General features: G+C 37.8%; 5 protein-coding genes and 1 non-coding gene across 12 annotated transcripts; 4 read left to right on the top strand and 2 right to left on the bottom strand.

Moving 5' to 3' along the window:
• The first annotated feature begins 4,011 nt into the window (after window positions 1–4,011).
• On the top strand, window positions 4,012–5,269 carry LOC124349092 (apolipoprotein D-like). Its single transcript, XM_046799599.1, has 6 exons — window positions 4,012–4,214; window positions 4,396–4,523; window positions 4,601–4,683; window positions 4,756–4,777; window positions 4,848–4,918; window positions 4,985–5,269. The coding sequence occupies exons 1-6, from the start codon at window positions 4,077–4,079 to the stop codon at window positions 5,116–5,118; spliced, it is 576 nt and encodes a 191-aa protein (XP_046655555.1). The 5' UTR covers window positions 4,012–4,076; the 3' UTR covers window positions 5,119–5,269.
• A 1,670-nt stretch (window positions 5,270–6,939) lies between these two features.
• LOC124349089 (apolipoprotein D-like) lies at window positions 6,940–8,221 on the top strand. Its single transcript, XM_046799595.1, has 5 exons — window positions 6,940–7,244; window positions 7,339–7,472; window positions 7,580–7,665; window positions 7,750–7,845; window positions 7,915–8,221. Exons 1-5 carry the CDS (start codon window positions 7,110–7,112, stop codon window positions 8,040–8,042), a joined length of 579 nt encoding a protein of 192 aa, XP_046655551.1. The 5' UTR covers window positions 6,940–7,109; the 3' UTR covers window positions 8,043–8,221.
• A 1,330-nt stretch (window positions 8,222–9,551) lies between these two features.
• LOC124349073 lies at window positions 9,552–10,963 on the top strand. 2 transcript variants are annotated; one of them, XM_046799576.1, is made up of 4 exons: window positions 9,672–10,057; window positions 10,127–10,218; window positions 10,517–10,525; window positions 10,607–10,963. In XM_046799576.1, exons 1-4 carry the CDS (start codon window positions 9,766–9,768, stop codon window positions 10,853–10,855), a joined length of 642 nt encoding a protein of 213 aa, XP_046655532.1. In that variant the 5' UTR covers window positions 9,672–9,765; the 3' UTR covers window positions 10,856–10,963. The 2 variants fall into 2 exon arrangements, with proteins under 2 accessions (XP_046655530.1, XP_046655532.1); XM_046799574.1 differs by lacking the exon at window positions 10,517–10,525 and having other exon boundaries at window positions 9,552–10,057; window positions 10,127–10,480.
• Window positions 10,964–11,614: 651 nt separating this feature from the next.
• Window positions 11,615–14,255, bottom strand: LOC124349122 (ATP-dependent RNA helicase A-like). 6 transcript variants are annotated; one of them, XR_006920097.1, is made up of 8 exons: window positions 14,091–14,255; window positions 13,848–14,030; window positions 13,733–13,775; window positions 13,428–13,677; window positions 12,891–13,065; window positions 12,534–12,835; window positions 12,191–12,470; window positions 11,615–12,129 (listed from the first exon to the last, which is right to left on the bottom strand). XR_006920097.1 is itself a non-coding variant. In XM_046799637.1 (4 exons), exons 2-4 carry the CDS (start codon window positions 12,708–12,710, stop codon window positions 12,098–12,100), a joined length of 381 nt encoding a protein of 126 aa, XP_046655593.1. In that variant the 5' UTR covers window positions 12,711–12,835; window positions 12,891–13,725; the 3' UTR covers window positions 11,615–12,097. The 6 variants fall into 6 exon arrangements, 1 of the variants encoding a protein (XP_046655593.1); XR_006920098.1 differs by having other exon boundaries at window positions 12,891–13,677; window positions 13,848–13,907; window positions 13,976–14,030; XR_006920094.1 differs by having other exon boundaries at window positions 12,891–13,677.
• Window positions 13,247–13,363, top strand: LOC124351179. Its single transcript, XR_006921427.1, has one exon. It is a non-coding gene; the product is annotated as a U4atac minor spliceosomal RNA (small nuclear RNA).
• A 946-nt stretch (window positions 14,256–15,201) lies between the features above and the next one.
• LOC124348804 (protein CASP-like) lies at window positions 15,202–16,353 on the bottom strand. The gene is made up of 5 exons (XM_046799077.1): window positions 16,139–16,353; window positions 15,901–16,042; window positions 15,661–15,822; window positions 15,340–15,485; window positions 15,202–15,244 (listed from the first exon to the last, which is right to left on the bottom strand). Exons 1-5 carry the CDS (start codon window positions 16,351–16,353, stop codon window positions 15,202–15,204), a joined length of 708 nt encoding a protein of 235 aa, XP_046655033.1.
• Between the last annotated feature and the right edge of the window lie 1,203 nt (window positions 16,354–17,556).

Here is a 17,556-nt window from a genome sequence, read left to right as displayed (position 1 = left end):
TCAGTACTAGAAGGAGAAGAACTGCGAACGGAAAAGCTCGTCTGATTGAACCCGGCAAACTCAGCGTTTCATTTACCGGCAGACTTTGTAGGTGGTTTCTGGCAGATTTACAAAATTGAAATTGCCAGTCAATTATCGCAAAAAAAAATCTAAATTTGTTCTTTTTTTATTTTTCATGAAGCTGAAACGGACATTCCAAATTATTTTGTACTGGCCACCGACTATACAACCTACGCTGTTGTGTGGAATTGTTTTGATCTCGGACCGATCAGCTCACGTAATAACTTGCCATCTAAATCTAAATAGCTTGCATTAAAAACGATCAAACTTTTCTACACTTTTCAGGCATATTGTGGGTACTGACTCGAGAACAACACCCATCAATATCAACAATCGATAAAGCGTACGCTGCACTTAAGCGGAATGGCATCGATGGGAGTAGTTTGAGGTTAACGAATCAAGATAATTGCACAAGGCGTTAGTTGGGAGCAAGGAAGCTATCCATCTTAGTAGCACAAGGCTGAGCAAATTCTTTGGGTAACTTAATTACAAAAACCAAAAAACTCCGCGGGACACGCTGATAAATGATAACAAAGGAACACGAACCTACAGCGACCTAAAGAGCCCCCCAACTTGATAATTCCATATTTAAAAGTTTCGGGAGGAACACAATGTTCAATTATTATACAGCGAAAAATAAACAACACATAAAAATTGTTTACTGCATAAAGAGCCATTTACTCCTTCAACTACAATGTTTTAAATTGTAGAACGCTTGCGAGGAAGTAACCGCTTTGCAACTAGAGTCTCGAAGGATGCATGGACTTACAAACTATGTCACTTAATTAACTTTGTTTGCAGCTTGTTAGGCTAGGAAACTATGACGGGGTTGTTGGGGTCAAATGTGGGGGGTACGCGCAAAGACAGAAATTAATGTGCACGCTGAGTTTGACACAGACCACCTATGGTTGCTTAACGGTTGTTTGACTTTGAATTGAATTTTCTGTTTTCTTTTAATCCGGTCTACGAAAACCTGAATACCTACTGTATTAGTTTTTTTTGTTGTTTTTACGATGTTACCAAAATCAAAGTATCGTAGAATGTAGACGTACATAAGAAAATGATTTTCAAGGGCCAGTCTAGTGGACTCACGGGACTAGTAGAGAAGCCCAGTTTCTATCTCTTTCTCAATCTCAGCAATGTTTATTTGTTCGAAATGGTGGCTTTGTTTCTTGATGGCGTTACTAGAATGCCATCGGACAGTGGTACATGCCCAAGTATTTGCACTAGGCTCCTGCCCGAACCTCAACGTCGTTTCAGAATTTAAAATGGATCAGGTATTATTTCATTGACAAGAAATGTTCTCCATCACGCTCCCCATAAGTACAATCGCAGATCGTCTACCTGAAAAGTGATAACCCTTGTCACCTCTCTTTCAATTTTTAATTTTGATTTCAAACCTTCATTCTTTGGCACAGTAATTCAAAAAATTTACAGGCATTTCTTTTCTGAACCCCCCAAATTTCCAAGTACTTAGGTAAATGGTACAGCAACCGCAGCTATTTTTCTTTTTTCATGTCTGGTTTGGAATGTGTGACCGCCGAATATGTGAGGAACGGGCCAAAAGTAACCGTGAAAAATATCGGAATAAAAAGAATGTAAAACATTGCATACTTCTGAATCAAGTACCGAATAATCAATACTGTGTTTTCTTTGCAACTATTAGCACTAGAATGAGATCAACTACAACTGGGACAGTTCGTCATGTCGAACCTCCGAACGGAAAGCTTAACGTGGTATTTTCCGGTGATCGTAAGTACTGATGGATGCAGAATTTCATAATGAATATGCAATGAATTGTCCTATTAAGCTGCCCAGGGAAGCGCAAATTATTGGATACTTGGCACCGACTACACTTCTTACTCTGTTGTGTGGAGCTGCATGCATTTCGGAATTGAACCAATCAATACACGTAAAAAAACTAATTAATTCCGCCCCATAGAAAAAGTAAAAAAAAAAGTAAACGTCAACATCTACACTCATTACAGGAATTGCGTGGGTGTTAACACGCGAACAACATCCAACGAACACCACCATCGAGGCTGCGTTAGATGTGCTCAAGAAAAATGGAATCGATCAGAGCAAACTGAGGTTGACGAATCAACACAATTGCTGACAGCAGAGCTACAAGACGCAATTGGGAAACTCTTCATGGGATTAAGGATATCGGAAAATTGGGAATCAGTCAAAAATTAGAGCTTGGGCGATAAAGGCTCATCGGTTTCGTGACCAATAAAATATTGTGCAACTTTAAGTTTTCTGTTTAAGGTTTCTTGTTTAGACGTAGAGTACGTATAAAAGTGAAAGTTATTTAAATGTGAAATACGATACTATCGCATTCTTCGTCCATTTTTAGGAAAGAGTGTATCATGCATGAAACATTATCAATACTTTTTGTAAACATATCTGTCTTGTGACTGACGGACTGTACCATTGTTATGGAAGATGTTACTGATTAACGGTAGTTTGACACCATTTTCCCCTCCTTGCCGCCCTGGATACATAACGGTAAAATGACCATCACTCGGGGACCAGTCGCACGTGAACACTGACGAAACCCAGTTCTATGTTATTCATTAAACAATGCCGTCAAACTGTTTCAAACTTTTGTTTAATTTATTATTTGTTTTTGCATTCTTTAATAAAATTATACACACCCAAGTGATTAAGTTGGGTTCTTGCCCATTCCCGACTATCATGTCAGACTTTGATCTAGATCAAGTAAGTTCGATTGACCATTTCCCAGATATAACTTATTTTATAATATATACGATAACTAGATTATAGCTTTCGGTAACGTACATTTTAGTCTCTTGTTCTAACAATTTGAAGTCTAATTCAGAATTTTTAATTTTGTGAATCTTGCCCAACAAATCAAAGTTTTCCGGATTATGGTATAACAACCGAAACTACTATTCTGTTGCCCAAGATGGTATGGATTGTGTAACGACTGAATACAACAATACCGGAAATTTAATGACCATAAAAATTCAAGGAAAAAAAAAATCCGGGTAAATTTGAATTCAATCATTTCAAATAGAAGAGAATATTTTTTTTTTTGTCGATAAATTTCAGTTCTACAAAAACTCTCATCGGAAAAGGTCTCAAAATATCGGACGGTACACTCACAGTGTCATTTTTCGAAAATGCTTGTAAGTTGCAACCATTGGTTTACAAAATTGAGATGTTATTTTCGCTACAACGAATATTTTTATGTTTTATCAAGGGATGGCTGGTGCTGAAAATTATTTGTATGTATACAACATTAATTTTCTTGCCTCAATGGTTTTTAAATAGTAAATTATTTTTATAAATTTACTATTTAAAGGGTTTTGAACACTGACTACACTTCTTACGCTGTTATCTATAGCTGTTGGCCCTTCGCATTCGGCACTACAAGTATGTTATTATGACGCTGTCAACAAAATGTCTCAGAAGTAAATTAATAAACTACTTCTCTACTCAGGTTTAGCATGGCTGCTAACTCGCGATCAAATCCCATCAAACAACATAATCGATACAGCATTAGCTGTATTTACAGCGAACAATATCGACCAGAAAAAACTGAAAATAGTTAATCAAGAAAACTGCTGATGACAGCAAAATTCTGCTAAACAAACCTAGTGAACTTTACTCGAAAAATTAAGGAGACCAGAAAAAAAATGTCGCTTTCTGTTTTCCTTCTTTTGACTCATCAGCTTTTAAAACATTTCGCAAGTTTAAGGTCTGTTTGTCTGTTGCAGATTTTTCTTTTATAATAAAAATTTTTCGCACAATCTTTGTCCGATAACGAATAAAGCGCTCTCGGCATTGAAAATAGAAATATTACTTTGGACGTGAATTTTTTATTTAACGGTTGTTTGGTTCACTTTTCAAAACCTGCTCTTATAACACTGCTATATAGCATTGCAATATACTAACATTACTTTTAAGAACTACGGCAAACGAACACGATTATAAAGCCAGTCGCACTAGAGCAGCGACAAAACCCGGTTCTATTTCCCTCATTCTAAAAAATGTCTTCTAGCTTTGGTACAAAGTGTTTGATATTTCTGTTTGTTGCAGTGGGATGCTACCATTCCGCAAATGCCCAAGTGTTTACCTTGGCTCAATGTCCAACCGTCCAAGTCATCTCGCCCTTCGATGCCGACAGGGTAAATTGAAAGTTATATTTTAACCACTTCATCCATTAAAAATGTTAAATTTCAAGTTGTCCTACGAATTAAACTACAAATCTACGTACTATATATGAAAGAATTATGCATCACTCTTTTTTAAAGAGTTGATGGATAGACCTTTAAACGACCTTTCTGTTTTTCTTTTCCAATGTCAAAGTACTTGGGCACATGGTACAACAACCGAAACTACTTTGCCATCTTCCAAGCTGGACTGGATTGCATAACAGCCAATTACGCAAAAAATTCAGACAATATCACTGTTACAAACACAGGATTCAAAATTATGTAAAGTGGAATTAGTTATTTAATCAAAGAAAATATTGAAACAAATAACCGAGTTTTTTTTTCATACAAAATTTCAGCAAAAGAACTAAACAAGTAGCGCTCGGATCAGCTCGTGTCGTAGAGCCCGGTAAACTAATTGTTAATTTTCCCGGAAGTCCCTGTAAGTACCTGCAATATATTACTAAGCTGTATTTTCAAGAATTCCAAATTATTAACTTTTATTTCCTTGAAGCTTCACAGACCCCAAATTATTTGTACGCAAACTTACTTTATTACGAAGATAAAATGAACCAAAGCTTTTAAATAAGAAGGTATTGTTTTTAGGATACTTGATACCGACTACGACAATTACGCTGTTGTCTGGAGTTGCTCAAATCTTGGGCCCGTTAGCTTACGTAAGAGAAATTTTGACTTTAAGGCTATCTCGAATGTTACGCACATTTAAAACATTTACAAAACAGGCTTTGCATGGATCTTAACTCGTGCTGAAGTCCCAACCAGTACTAACGTCAACAAAGCGCTAGCTGTATTTCAGAGCTATGCCATCAACGTAAACAAATTGAAAGTAACCAATCATAACAATTGTCCCACCTGACGATCCAATTTGAAAAATTGGTGACAAGAAAAAAGAGAAACACTGGGATCTTTCAAGATTTACCAGATTCATATTTATCAATAATTTAACCACAAATCATTTTTACTTTTCATTACTTGGCTTTGTATCAATAAAACTTTTATGCTTTAAATGCCTAGCAAAATTTCAATACAATTGATATGCATGGTGCGATGAAATGAATACGGGATATGATTTCAAAATGAACCAAAAACTTCCGTTGGCAGTTTGAAGTCCATAAAGAATTAGTTTGAAACCCAACTTTTGTAAGCGCATCAACTGCCTGCCTGCCTCCGACTTTTTCAAAAGCCAAGACAAATTAAAAAAAAAAAAATAATAAATAAAGAGAAATAAAAAAATAGCACATAGTAGCTTCTACCAAGTTACCTTTCATACTTTCAGAATAGGGATGAAATGTATCTTGTTCATTTTCCCTTTCGTCGCCCGTCTATTTAACTAAAAATAAAGACAAGAACTTCTGTTTAACATCGCAGAAGTCGAGTCGTTGAATGATGAAAGCGCGCTGTTCCTTTAAATTTCCCGATTTGTTTTTATTTTTTAACCATTAGGACCAATCCACAATAAACTGAAACCTTCGGTCGAGCAATTATAGCGTTGTTTAAAACAGGTAACGATAAACGCGGGCAAAAGTATTTGGCAAATACCGTTGTGAAACCGCTAAAAAAAAGACGAAGGTAACAATCGCATAAGAACCGAAGAAAAATCGTTCGGATTTCGCAAACGGACGTCTGTTCTAAATCATTTTCAAGACTTTGGACGCTAGGGAGTCCAACTCGACGCAAAGGCCCAGACAAAAAAAAGTTTTGTTGAATGATTCCTACCTTTGGTTTTATGTGGTCCTTTTCATAGATCTGCCCTATGATTTTGTCCATGCTGTTTCTTCTACGCAGCACTTGGACAGGGAGTAATCACATCCTGGAAGGCCAGAAATCAGTCATCCAATATTGCGAAGCCTCGTCGTTGCTGGGAAACCGTAGCTCCAATTTCTAAATAAAATAAAAATAATCGAATTCAGTATCGATCTTAGTCTCAGGAAGAAGTACATCTATTTAAAGATACAAAATGACGTTTAAAAAAAAATCAGTGAATTCAATTTATTGATTTGAGTAGACACTAACCATGTCGACAAGATCCCACGACTATTGGCTAGCTTACGTAGTAGATGGATCGAGGATAACAGGAGCGAACATAACTAGCGATGGATAACAGGAGCATTAGTTTTCATTTTCCGTCTCAGCAGTCACTGCTCAAATCTAGAAACCAAAGTTAAGTTATTTCATGTGATTCATATCTTTTGTTCAACTTAGATGTATTATTTTTCAAATCTAGAAGAGTTCTATGTGAAACAGGAAATCATTGTTTTGTTATAAGTGGCTGGAGACTTATTTGGGTCAGCTACGGAACCAAAATATGATCTACAAATTGACGGTTAAGAGGAATTATGGGGCTTTAGCATTTCTTCTGGCGTCTACCTAGAACTAACAACCCAACTACCGCCATATCCCAATTTGGACTAGATTTGCTTACGCATTTGAACTGGGGGGGGGGGGGGGAGGGACATTCCCTACTGAACCAAAACGAGTGAATATGCAAAACATGTAGACTCGCGGCAGTGTGAGACTGTCGGGTCCATCCTAAAAACAAAAAAACCGGTATGTGCCTTGCCCCTTGTATGTTGATAATTTAACGGTTGTTTTGTTTGCCTAACCTATCTTACCGAAAGCTCTACCTTGTGATGACCAACTTTTGAAGAAAAACAAATAATACGCTGCGTCGAGATGAGGAGCATGTACCTAATCTAACATAGCTTTCTGTTATATCAAAAAAGGAACGAACGATTCGGCGACCAGTCTACGGCGTAACTAAGTCCAGTGCGGAGACACCCACTGACAGCAGTGTAAAGTTGAAAATATTTATTACTGTTAACATATATAAGATTAAAGCAAGATTAAATGTCGAACTATATTCAAGTTTCAATTTGGCTTTTGATTGCCGCTGGATGCTACCAAACACTGGTACGAGCGCAGCTGTTCGAACGCGGTAACTGCCCTGAAGTAAAAGCTTTTCCTGATTTCAACCTCAATGAAGTAAGTTCTTCAATGAAAGGCTTCACCGTCAAACAATTTTTTATGGTTCCCTTATTTTCTTTGCTCCCAACTTTTACGGTTCACCCTACCAAAGTACGTAGGAAAATGGTACGAAAATCGCAAAACAATTTCCAACTTCCAAAATAGAATAGCACAGCGCTGTGTGAACGTTCAATTCAACGAAACGGATGGGAAAATCATCGTCAAAAACAGCGGAATACAAAGATTGTAAGTTTGACTAAAAGATCTGAACCGTCATTGATTACTAGGAATCTCACATCATACGGTAAGGCACACACGGCTTGAATGAATAACGTTCGCATTTCTCGTTACAGTACGAGGAGAAACATCGTGCTCTCTGGACATGCACGTCATCCAGACCCCACGAAGGGCGAATTTGTCGTAAATTTTCTTGGAAACGGTAATTTCCGATTCATGGAAAATTAGAAAGTTTATCTCTTTATTATAAGTGGCCTGTTTACCTTTGCCCTTTGGAAATTGCCAGCTTCGTATGCGGACGAAAAATTCGTGATTTTGGGAACTGACTACAAAACATACTCTGTTCTTTGGAGCTGTGTCGACGTAGGACCTACACATTTATGTAAACAGATAAACCCCACTTTATCCTAGAAGATAATTCTAACACACAGACAATGTTCTTACAATTTAGATAACCTGTGGGTTCATACTCGTGATCCAAATCCATCGAGCGAGACAGTTGAAACGGCGTTGGATGTCGTGAAGCGGAATGCTCTGGATGAAACTAAATTAAGGATGACAAACCGAAGAAATTGTTAATTAACCTATCTGAATTTGGCAGCAAACGGCATGCACCGGTCAATCAAGACCAGACGCAATTATTATAAATTCAAAGCCAATTATTATTGATAATTAAATTATTTCATGGTTACAACTTGTTATTAGACGGATATTATCCAGCTGCATATTAAAACAATAATACATTTTCGACAACATTTCCAAACATTAAACATTCTACTTAAACGAATTCAAATATTATTAACCAACACTATCACTAAATTCACTACAAATCTATCGATTAGACACTATCGATCAGCCCTTCCCGTTGTTTCCAGACCCTTGGCACTGTATATGGCTAGCTAGCTAGCCGGAAAATAGGCATTTGGGCTACATCAACAAAATAACCCTCTCTTACTCAATGTCTGACTATTCAACAGGCGTGCACGCAATTTCACATGGAAAGGAACTACATAACAAAAAATGATGTTTGAACCGTTCTACGCTACCCAAGTGAGCCTAACAACAACAAAAATAACGTATATGCAGCACAATGCGAATACGGTCATATTGGCATTTTCTTCCTGTCAAAATTTTTCGTGTTTTCCTCCAGTTACAGGAATACTATTGTGTAAGTCTAGGCCGATGGTTTAGGGAAAAAAATTTATACTCGTCAAGGACTCCTTTGAAACGAGACAGACCTTGTTTGAAAGTTTCTAATAGTTTACACTTCTGCTAGTGTCATGAGTCCCAAAAATTGAATATGCAATAATATTAATTACCAAGCATTCACTTCAATTCTGAAATTTGATGTATCAAACTACTTTTTGAATGGAAATTTTTACTAATGGAAATTTAAATTGAATAGCTAAGTTTTCCACTGGGAAATAAATTTAACACTCCTAATTTAACGGATATAAAATTTTACAGAAATACATAAGTAGAGCCATGCTTAGTGTAGCAGATAAACTTTATCTAGCTCAGCTAAAGGAATTCTGATAATCACTGCAGACATTCATTTACTCTAACAAAGAAGCTTAAAGCATGCTTAAAAGTAATGGAGTAATGCCAATACACAGAAATCAACTTTTTTACCCTCTGTTTGGTGTGACCACATTTACTTAAAGTAACTTTTCTCATGACAAGGACTATTCAGAGAAAGAAAACAAGCATTTCATGGAATCGAGATCAGGTTTTTAGCAGCTAGTTTACTGTTAATGGTACTTACTTTTAAACAATCCTTCGGGGAGTTATTTTAAAAACGTGTTCACCGTATGACCATGGTATAATAGGTTGAGAGGTACCTCCACTCTGAGAGGAGTCCCCACCCCGATGGGGGGCCCGATTTCAGGCGGTGTGGTGGCGCTAGTTGGAGGTAAAGTTAGTCTCAACATGGGAAAGATAGGAAATAGCATCTTATTTGTTATTCTGTTAAGTATAAAATTACAGTTTTCGAATAATTTATTTTTTTTATTGTTTAAAATATTTGTAGCATCACATTTCATTATGTCATGTGATGATTCGTTAAATACAATATTTTTAAAAATTTTAATGTTGCGCTCTTCCGTTTTTCTAGCAACAGCTAGTTTGGTAGAGGTCGCGGCGGGTATATAAAGGATAAAGGGGAAAAAAAATTTTTGATATAGAAGAAACCATGGCAACCAAGCAGACAAATGGCTGTCATTAGAAAAAGAAATGGCGTTTCATTTCTTGTAAGTGTTTTTCGTTTTTCTTCGTGACAGTCGGTTGTAAAAAGTTGTAAAAAATGCCGAATTATTGTTGTGTCCCGATGTGCACTTCTGGTTATGTAAGAAAGGGAACTGTCCCAGAAAAAGTTGCGTTGTTCTCGACAAAAGACAAAAAAATGCAAAAACTTTGGATGAAATATATCCCTAGAAAAAATTACATATTCACTGACAAGTCGAGGGTTTGCTCCCATCATTTTGCAGATTGTGACATAGACAAAGGGTATTTCTTGACTGTTGCAGGACAACAAGTTTTCCAGGAACGGAAAAGATGGATACTGAAACCGGGTGCAATTCCTAAGATATTTCCTAGTAAGTATTGTTTACGTGTCTTTAGGCTGCATTATCCACTGTAATAAAATATTTTTTATCGTGTTATAGATTGCCCATCTTACATGACAAAAGTCACATGCAGCCAACATGAAGCACATGAAGCTCAACATATGCCATTACAAGAAACTGAGAAGGCCCTTTATTGGGAAACGGGAATTATCAACATGAAATTTCCAAGTAATTGGTCATATACCAAGGAAAAGGACAATTTCAACATATTTAAAGTACTGAGAGACAAAGGAAGTTTGGAAATCGAAAAAAGTTTGGTTCTCTGTAAAGGAATAGTTTCTTATCATGTGAAGAAATTGGAAGTTCCACAGACTCTAGAATTTCTGCCATCTTTACTAACATCGATTTGTATGCTGGAAAACGTTATCAACGTCATCAGCTTATCGGGCAGAGGTACTTTTAGTTTTTAAGAAAAAAACATTTCAAAACTATTGCATGGTACATTTATTATTCATGAAATCATAAATTCTTACACGCTTTCCACCAAACAGTTAAAATTAACTTTTCTCTATTAAATAGGTTGACTTAGGGAAATTGAACATCCTGGACTGGTTTGAAAGATCGATGGAAACTCTGGGTGTGATGGTGAAGGAAAGTAAATTCAATCCCACCATTTGCTGCAACACACACCGGAAGGAACTTGTCGGAAAATTAGTTTTGGAGTATTTAATCATCAGAAATTACCTGGAAACTAAAAAGTGGGTTAAAGAATTCAGTCAACAATCAAAGTCAAAATCACTGCGTAAACAAGCTAAAGTGATCTCTTAGTCTCTTTTTCTTTGTTTCATTTTACCGTACTGCCGTTCTTAGTTTCTTACTGACTAATGTACAGTTGAAGAAACAATTCAAGCAATAAAACGCGTTCAAAATGTGTTAAAACCTAGTTGTTTGATTATTTAATTACCGATATATCGTCGTAGTTTTCACACAATAAAAACAAACAGAAACTGAGTAAATGACGGCTGGCTAACATGGTTCTTCTGCTTGGTTGCCATGGTTTCTTCTATATCAAAAATTTTTTTTCCCCTTTATCCTTTATATACCCGCCGCGACCTCTACCAAACTAGCTGTTGCTAGAAAAACGGAAGAGCGCAACATTAAAATTTTTAAAAATATTGTATTTAACGAATCATCACATGACATAATGAAATGTGATGCTACAAATATTTTAAACAATAAAAAAAATAAATTATTCGAAAACTGTAATTTTATACTTAACAGAATAACAAATAAGATGCTATTTCCTATCTTTCCCATGTTGAGACTAACTTTACCTCCAACTAGCGCCACCACACCGCCTGAAATCGGGCCCAACCGGGAAGGGCCCAGTGGAGGTACCTTTCAACCTATTATACCATGGTATGACTTCACATATCTATCAGTCATGACCAAGCATGGTCATGGCTACGCGCCAAAATGACTACGTCACTCGGTACATTGTAGTCTGCTGTCCGTCAGATGGTGTTCTTAGCGAAAAATTGAGGGAAAATTCGAATTTAGTCTTGTTTTAGTCGATCTGGATTGGTATTTGACGTTGTAATTTGACATTGTATTTAAGTAAGAGGATTCTTCAAACATACATGCACACAATTTTAATTTAAGTTAAAGCGTAAATATCATACAAAGCTTTGGAATAGTACAATAGATTTTGTCTTATTTTAAAGAGATCCACGTATACGAATTCAAACAACCAAACTGTTTCCGAAGTGAGTACTTTGATATACTATTACAAGACTCAATCCATCAGCGTTGGGAACTGGACATGCATGATAGATGATAGATGCTGCAGTGCTCTGATTGCGCCTTTTCATCCTCCTAATAGCCATCTTGTTTTCGTTCGTACTCTAAAGTTGCGCACTAGTTGCCATCCACTCCTCGTTGACCGGTGGAAAAAGGTCCAATTGATTCATTGCTCACCGATTCGTTTCTCCATGACGAAAAGTTTTGACTGATAGGGAAGGTTGATGAGATACAACACGAGTTTCGTAGCGACCAAATTTGAACTCGCTGTTATATCTTTCGTCTGAAGGACGTTTGGAATTCTGTAAAAATGGAAAATAAATTGAATAAACGCATTTTTTTGAAGAAAGACTATGAGAGTACCTGACAGGCAGGCGAGCTCGGGCATTCGGCTGCATGAAAATCGCAGTCGCATGAAAATCGCAATTTTTTCGCTGAAATCGAAATAGGGTAGCGGGAATTCAATTTCATCTGAATCTGGGCAGTTGACAGAAGACTTGTGAATCAGAGAAGGTCCTGAGCGAGCATCAGCCATTTGTACTTTTAGTTTTTCTCTGTTGGCGAATATATTAGGATAATGGCCGATTCCGATGGGACCAATCACCACATCTAATTCGGGATCATTACCGTAGACTCGATACACCTTTAGGATCGAAAAAAAGAACACTGAATGAAAGAATTAATAAAAACAAATACAATTTCATACCTTAGGTGGACAGATTTAGATTTAGAATTAGAATCCATTATTTCCGGTCATTAATGAATTAAAGTATAAATAATTTCATCCTAATTTAACTTGTGGTATCAAGCTAACCTGAGTGGTTTTTCCAGAACCCGTATTACCACGAATTATGACAACGGAATTACAGTGAACAGCATCCATAACAGCATTCTGGAAGGCATAAATAGGTAAAGATTTGCGCTCCTCTAGTGCCTTTAGAAAACTGTGATCTGATTGTAAAAGACGCTCTTGTCTCACAAGGTTTGACAAATTGTATCCAATCGAGTCTAAGAGAAAAAAAATTATACTGTACACTCAGAATCAAGATAATTGGAATAATACCGTAGCGAAACGTACTCTTTCGATTCTACTAGCAGTCCAATAGTCCATGCGTTCCGATTGCCAGTAGGAGAAGACCACGGAATGTCAGTTGACCTATGACAGGAATCCATTTCATCAAGGTGCATGGATTTTGGTGCAAGTCACCAAGAGTTTGCGGCTCTGATAAATCCCGTTCCTAAAATATATCATAAATTAATCGTGAGCTTTGTTTTCAAAAGTAAAGATTAATATTATCTAGGATAGTTATAAATATAGCTGTAACAACAGAAAAGATTCAGTTCGTAAATAATTGCGCCATTCACAAACACTATTTCTGGCATACCAAAGTATAAAGCATTGTAAAACTCAAACTATGATTTGTCCTTATCAAGTGGGAGGCCAATACTCAATGAACGTATGGTGAGAGTATTGCTGCTGAAACCATTATAAATTAACGTACCCGGCAATATGCCCGCGGTACAATTTTTGGAAAGCCCTCCTTACTTTACAGGAGGGCCATAAAAATCTCAGATAAATTACAATAAAAACAATACGTACCACATACCAGTACTACTATAGCATAAAACAGAAGATCTTCCGAAACAGTGCGATTTTATTTAACTCTATCTCTAAAATTCGTCGCGAACAATGACGGGGAAGGGTCTGGTTTCTATAAGTTTTTTTGCTAACACTAACTCGAGACGCAACCGGTCCGACAAATTCCATTTGGAATAATTGTTTGACGATCGAAACGGCGCAAGCTTTAGAAGCCAGCACTTTGTACAAAATCGTTCGCGAGCATATATTTCTAGAATATATGAACATTATTACGTATTAGAATAAGACGAATGATTTCATTTTACCTCTGCCTAGAAAGACAAAATGCAGTTCGGCGAAAAACTCATCCTGTAAAAATATTCATGTGATTTTGTTTAAGTTAATTCAAATACAACCAATTTCACGAATCAAAAATATTACTTTTCATCAGATCAGGCCCATAAGATTGGTACACATAATCTGCTTTGATTCTATGTTCTGCTAAAAATGGATGTAGTTCTTTCTGGTGTCCAACAGAGTATCCTCCAGGATTTGAATTGCTTCCCTACCTTATTGGGAATTTCCATTTGTTCTCTGAACGTCTTGCGCTGATGATTGTGTTACCTTGATCATGCAATCTTTGACATTGTGACAATCTGAAACTATTTCATGTATATCTTATACCTGAACATCCATGTGGTCCCATTTGTTTTATTATAGTAAGAGTACTACAATTGGGAATTTTGTCTTCTCTCATGATTCCTTGGTAAACCAAATGTGCCACAAAGCTGTTAGCATCATTGGCTTGGGCATTTCGTTTTAACATGATCTTCCAGTTGCAATGTAACTAAAAGCACAACAACCAAACACTTGATAGTGCTCACCTCTCACACGCAACTTACAGCAGTATCCACTCTGATCTCCTGATGACCCAGCAAGAAATAAAATCATTAGACCACCACTGTTTTATTCTAAAATCGTAATTATAGGATTACCTATTGAATTAACGTCGTAAACTGGTGGAATTTTAAAAATTTCATCAGGAAAGCGTACAAAACCTGTTTAATGTCTCTTCTCTCGTTCTCCTTAGTTGTTCTCTGTGTTCTCACAATTACATGTGTACTGTATATCCAAGAATCACTTTAAGTTTGAATCAATCTTCAATACATAATAAATAACTAGAGTTTGAATAATGATTCCTTTGATAATGAATTCTTCCTTTACCGAAAACAACTGTTAACTTGTATAGAAAAACAAAACAATGCTTGAGTAGTCTGCAAGCAAGTCTAGTGTTTAGTTGCTAAACAGTACTTTATGCCCTAGGTACAAGTGTGATCGCACGCCATCTAACGGCAGGATTGCTTATTTAAATAAAATTGCCGTTTGGTTTTGGCTGGGTTTTGGCAGTTCAAAAATTTAAAATTCAAAACAGCCAAAAGAATAAAATAATAAAAATAAAACTAGAACCACCAAACGTTAATTAAAACTGGGACACTGGAAAAAAATTTATTAGATTTTTTCAAATGTTATGTTAATTTGAATTCACATAAGACTTAAACTTATAGGATGTCCACCTGTAAAGTGAAAATCCATACTTGAAGAGACAGTGAAAATGGAATCTGATTTCGTCTCAAAAAAAAAAAAAAAATTGCCAGAATGATTAAGTGTATTTCCGCCACCTTTGAATAATTGGCTGTATAATGCCAAAAGGATACAAATGAAGTAAATATAATAATAATGCCTGGTAATAACCGTCGCACGTCCGCGTGATACGTGTGATATCATTCTCAATTTCTCAGTTGTGCAGTCCATGCGCTTCCAGCATGTGATCGTCATACCTACGAAAGAAAGAAGGGAAAAGAGAGAAACACGAAGCAAATGAAAAGCATTAGCGGAGCTTAATTGACATTGATATATCATTGATTGGGGATACTTTTGAGCACACTCGGCGGCCATATCCCTGTGACAGGTTTCCGTGTAGGCCAGACGGTAGAGAACGAGGAAGACGAGCAGATGCAGGACGGAAAAGTAAATGACACCGGCAGTGCGAGCTACACGGCTTGATAGGATCATTTGTCCCTGTAAATCGTCAATAGAGAATTACACAAGAAGAAAAAAAAAAGTGAAAAAACAGGAGGTTAAAAGAGCCACGGTCTGAGATGAGAAGGAGGGTAGAGAGATAAAGGACGGGAGTCAATTTCTCGTTATTTGTCGAACGTCTGGGAATTCGAGGCTCGCTGTATATTTCACGTACCATCGAGTAAGTGATGCGCTCGAACGGACCCAGTTGAGCCAATTTACGTTGACGCTCCCTGCGAGAGAACGAAGCAAAGGGATCGAGACGATCCTCGTATTGGCGTTCATAAAGTTCCTCTGTCTCGGAGCTTATGGCTGCAGCGGGATTCTTGGTAGCGCGCTAGAAGAAGAAAACTTGCGTGAAAACAAATCATGTGTCGTCAGAGAAATCAATCAAACATTCTGGAAAAACACATACCTGGCCGGAATAGCTTTGAAGGAAGCGAACTTTCTCGTAAAGGGCCACGTTATCGGTCCGGAGACGTTCCACTTCGCTGTGGAGTAACGCCATCTGCTGCTGTTGTTCCAAATTTTGCGCCTCGAGCTCTTGGTTACGTTGTCTTTTGGGTTTTTTTTTTTTTTTTTTTTTAAATAATTGAACAAGCGTTATGGCAACTAAAACGGTTAGTTAAAAATATTTAGAGGCAGAAATGAACCTGAATCTTTCACGTTGGGCTTGTAAAATTGGAAGCAGAGTGACGGCCGTCTCCGAGTCTCCGCCAACGGGCGACATTCCGGACGAGGAGCTTCTCCCCATCATGTTGACATCTTTAACGGCTTCTGCCACCCAGTCGTTGGCATTCGCTTGTCCCTGGAATAATTCAAAACAGCGCATATGAATATTGAAGTGGCATATACTACTAATATCCATTTCCTCGCGTGTGGCCCTTTTCCGCAACGTTATCATTCGTCAACTCGATTTATTAGCCTCAGTTAACCGAGCGCCGTGACACTAATGAAATCTTTCCGAGTGTTTCATTTCTTTTTACGATTCCTCATTAGAAGTGCGTCGGGAGGGGCTGCGCTCGCTCTGGATCCGATTCAATCCCTCGTCTCATCATCTCGCCAGTTTTGAGAAAAAAATAAAATAAAAAAGGGAACGAATTGAAACGACGTGAATCCGAATTTCTAACGCCCGACACTGATATTTTTCCACTGGTATACATAGTACTATAAAATGACCAATCAAGCTTGACTTCTGCCCGCCCGCGCCCGGCCCAGCAAGCTAGACAGGATGTCCTGTGTGCTCTCGTTCAATTGACGCGGCCATTGCAATCAATCTACTGTGCGTGTGTGTATATTCGTTTTTTTTTTTTTTTTATTATTTTTTCAAGTTTTTGTGTTGAACAGACGAGGCGAGTTGGACTGGAGAGAGCTATGAGGTCGTGTCGGTCATCAGAGCGCAAGAGGATTTCATATGTGTCGTATCACAAGCTTCAATAAACGTTGAAATCCACTGGCTGGCGTTGAAATTTGCACCCCCATGTCGGATGATTATCGTCCAAATGCAATTACATGCCACCACCACCAGTTTCTCGTCTCGTCTCTCTTCTCTCTTGCCCGGGCACTTGCCATACATATACATCCGCGCGCTATCCGTGATTAAGAACATTCGTTCCAAGTGGCCATGCGGAGTCGGTAAGTTTCAGTGGTGGGCGGGCGGCCGTGCTGGCGATCAGCGAAGCGGCGACGCAACCAACCAGACACAGCAGCAGCAGCAAGCAGAAGCACACATTCAAGCCGACTTAAAATTTAACATAATTGCATTGGTGTCTAGGGCCAGCAGTGAGCAATAGAAGGGGAGTCCAAGGAGCTTGACTATAGCAGCAGAGTATCTATCTAAGGAAATTGGTGGTGGTGGAGAGCAAAGTGTGATGGGTGTGGTGGTTAGGAACCACCAAAGAAAAAAAACGAGAGAGAGAGAGACTTGAGCGCATTGAGAAAGAAACGGACGAGAGTCCGCTGGTACTGTAGCCCTCCGTTAGGAATGGTTTTCACTAGCGGCGGTAACTCGGTTTGCTCTGGCAGTGCATATACTTTGAAGATAGGTTCAGAACATCCTGATTTATTGACG

The sequence above is a fragment of the Daphnia pulicaria genome, chromosome 7 (genome assembly GCF_021234035.1).
Source record: "Daphnia pulicaria isolate SC F1-1A chromosome 7, SC_F0-13Bv2, whole genome shotgun sequence".
NCBI lineage: Eukaryota > Metazoa > Arthropoda > Branchiopoda > Diplostraca > Daphniidae > Daphnia > Daphnia pulicaria.
The sequence above is the reverse complement of the archived record's forward strand: the minus strand, read 5'-3'. Positions and strand labels throughout refer to the sequence as shown.

Coding starts and splice junctions, on each gene's coding strand:
- LOC124349092 (XM_046799599.1), top strand. CDS start 4,077: ATGTCTTCTAGCTTTGGTACAAAGTGTTTGATATTTCTGTTTGTTGCA. Junction 4,524..4,600: donor AACACAGGATTCAAAATTAT/GTAAAGTGGAAT, acceptor ACAAAATTTCAG/CAAAAGAACTAAACAAGTAG. Junction 4,919..4,984: donor TCTTGGGCCCGTTAGCTTAC/GTAAGAGAAATT, acceptor TTTACAAAACAG/GCTTTGCATGGATCTTAACT.
- LOC124349089 (XM_046799595.1), top strand. CDS start 7,110: ATGTCGAACTATATTCAAGTTTCAATTTGGCTTTTGATTGCCGCTGGA. Junction 7,245..7,338: donor CTGATTTCAACCTCAATGAA/GTAAGTTCTTCA, acceptor ACCCTACCAAAG/TACGTAGGAAAATGGTACGA. Junction 7,666..7,749: donor CGTAAATTTTCTTGGAAACG/GTAATTTCCGAT, acceptor GGAAATTGCCAG/CTTCGTATGCGGACGAAAAA.
- LOC124349073 (XM_046799574.1), top strand. CDS start 9,766: ATGCCGAATTATTGTTGTGTCCCGATGTGCACTTCTGGTTATGTAAGA. Junction 10,058..10,126: donor AATTCCTAAGATATTTCCTA/GTAAGTATTGTT, acceptor ATCGTGTTATAG/ATTGCCCATCTTACATGACA.
- LOC124349122 (XM_046799637.1), bottom strand. CDS start 12,710: ATGGATGCTGTTCACTGTAATTCCGTTGTCATAATTCGTGGTAATACG. Junction 12,471..12,641: donor GTTCTGGAAAAACCACTCAG/GTTAGCTTGATA, acceptor TCGATCCTAAAG/GTGTATCGAGTCTACGGTAA. Junction 12,130..12,190: donor CGAGCTCGCCTGCCTGTCAG/GTACTCTCATAG, acceptor CCATTTTTACAG/AATTCCAAACGTCCTTCAGA.
- LOC124348804 (XM_046799077.1), bottom strand. CDS start 16,353: ATGGATATTAGTAGTATATGCCACTTCAATATTCATATGCGCTGTTTT. Junction 16,043..16,138: donor GCCCAACGTGAAAGATTCAG/GTTCATTTCTGC, acceptor AAAACCCAAAAG/ACAACGTAACCAAGAGCTCG. Junction 15,245..15,339: donor GCCGCCGAGTGTGCTCAAAA/GTATCCCCAATC, acceptor TTTCTTTCGTAG/GTATGACGATCACATGCTGG.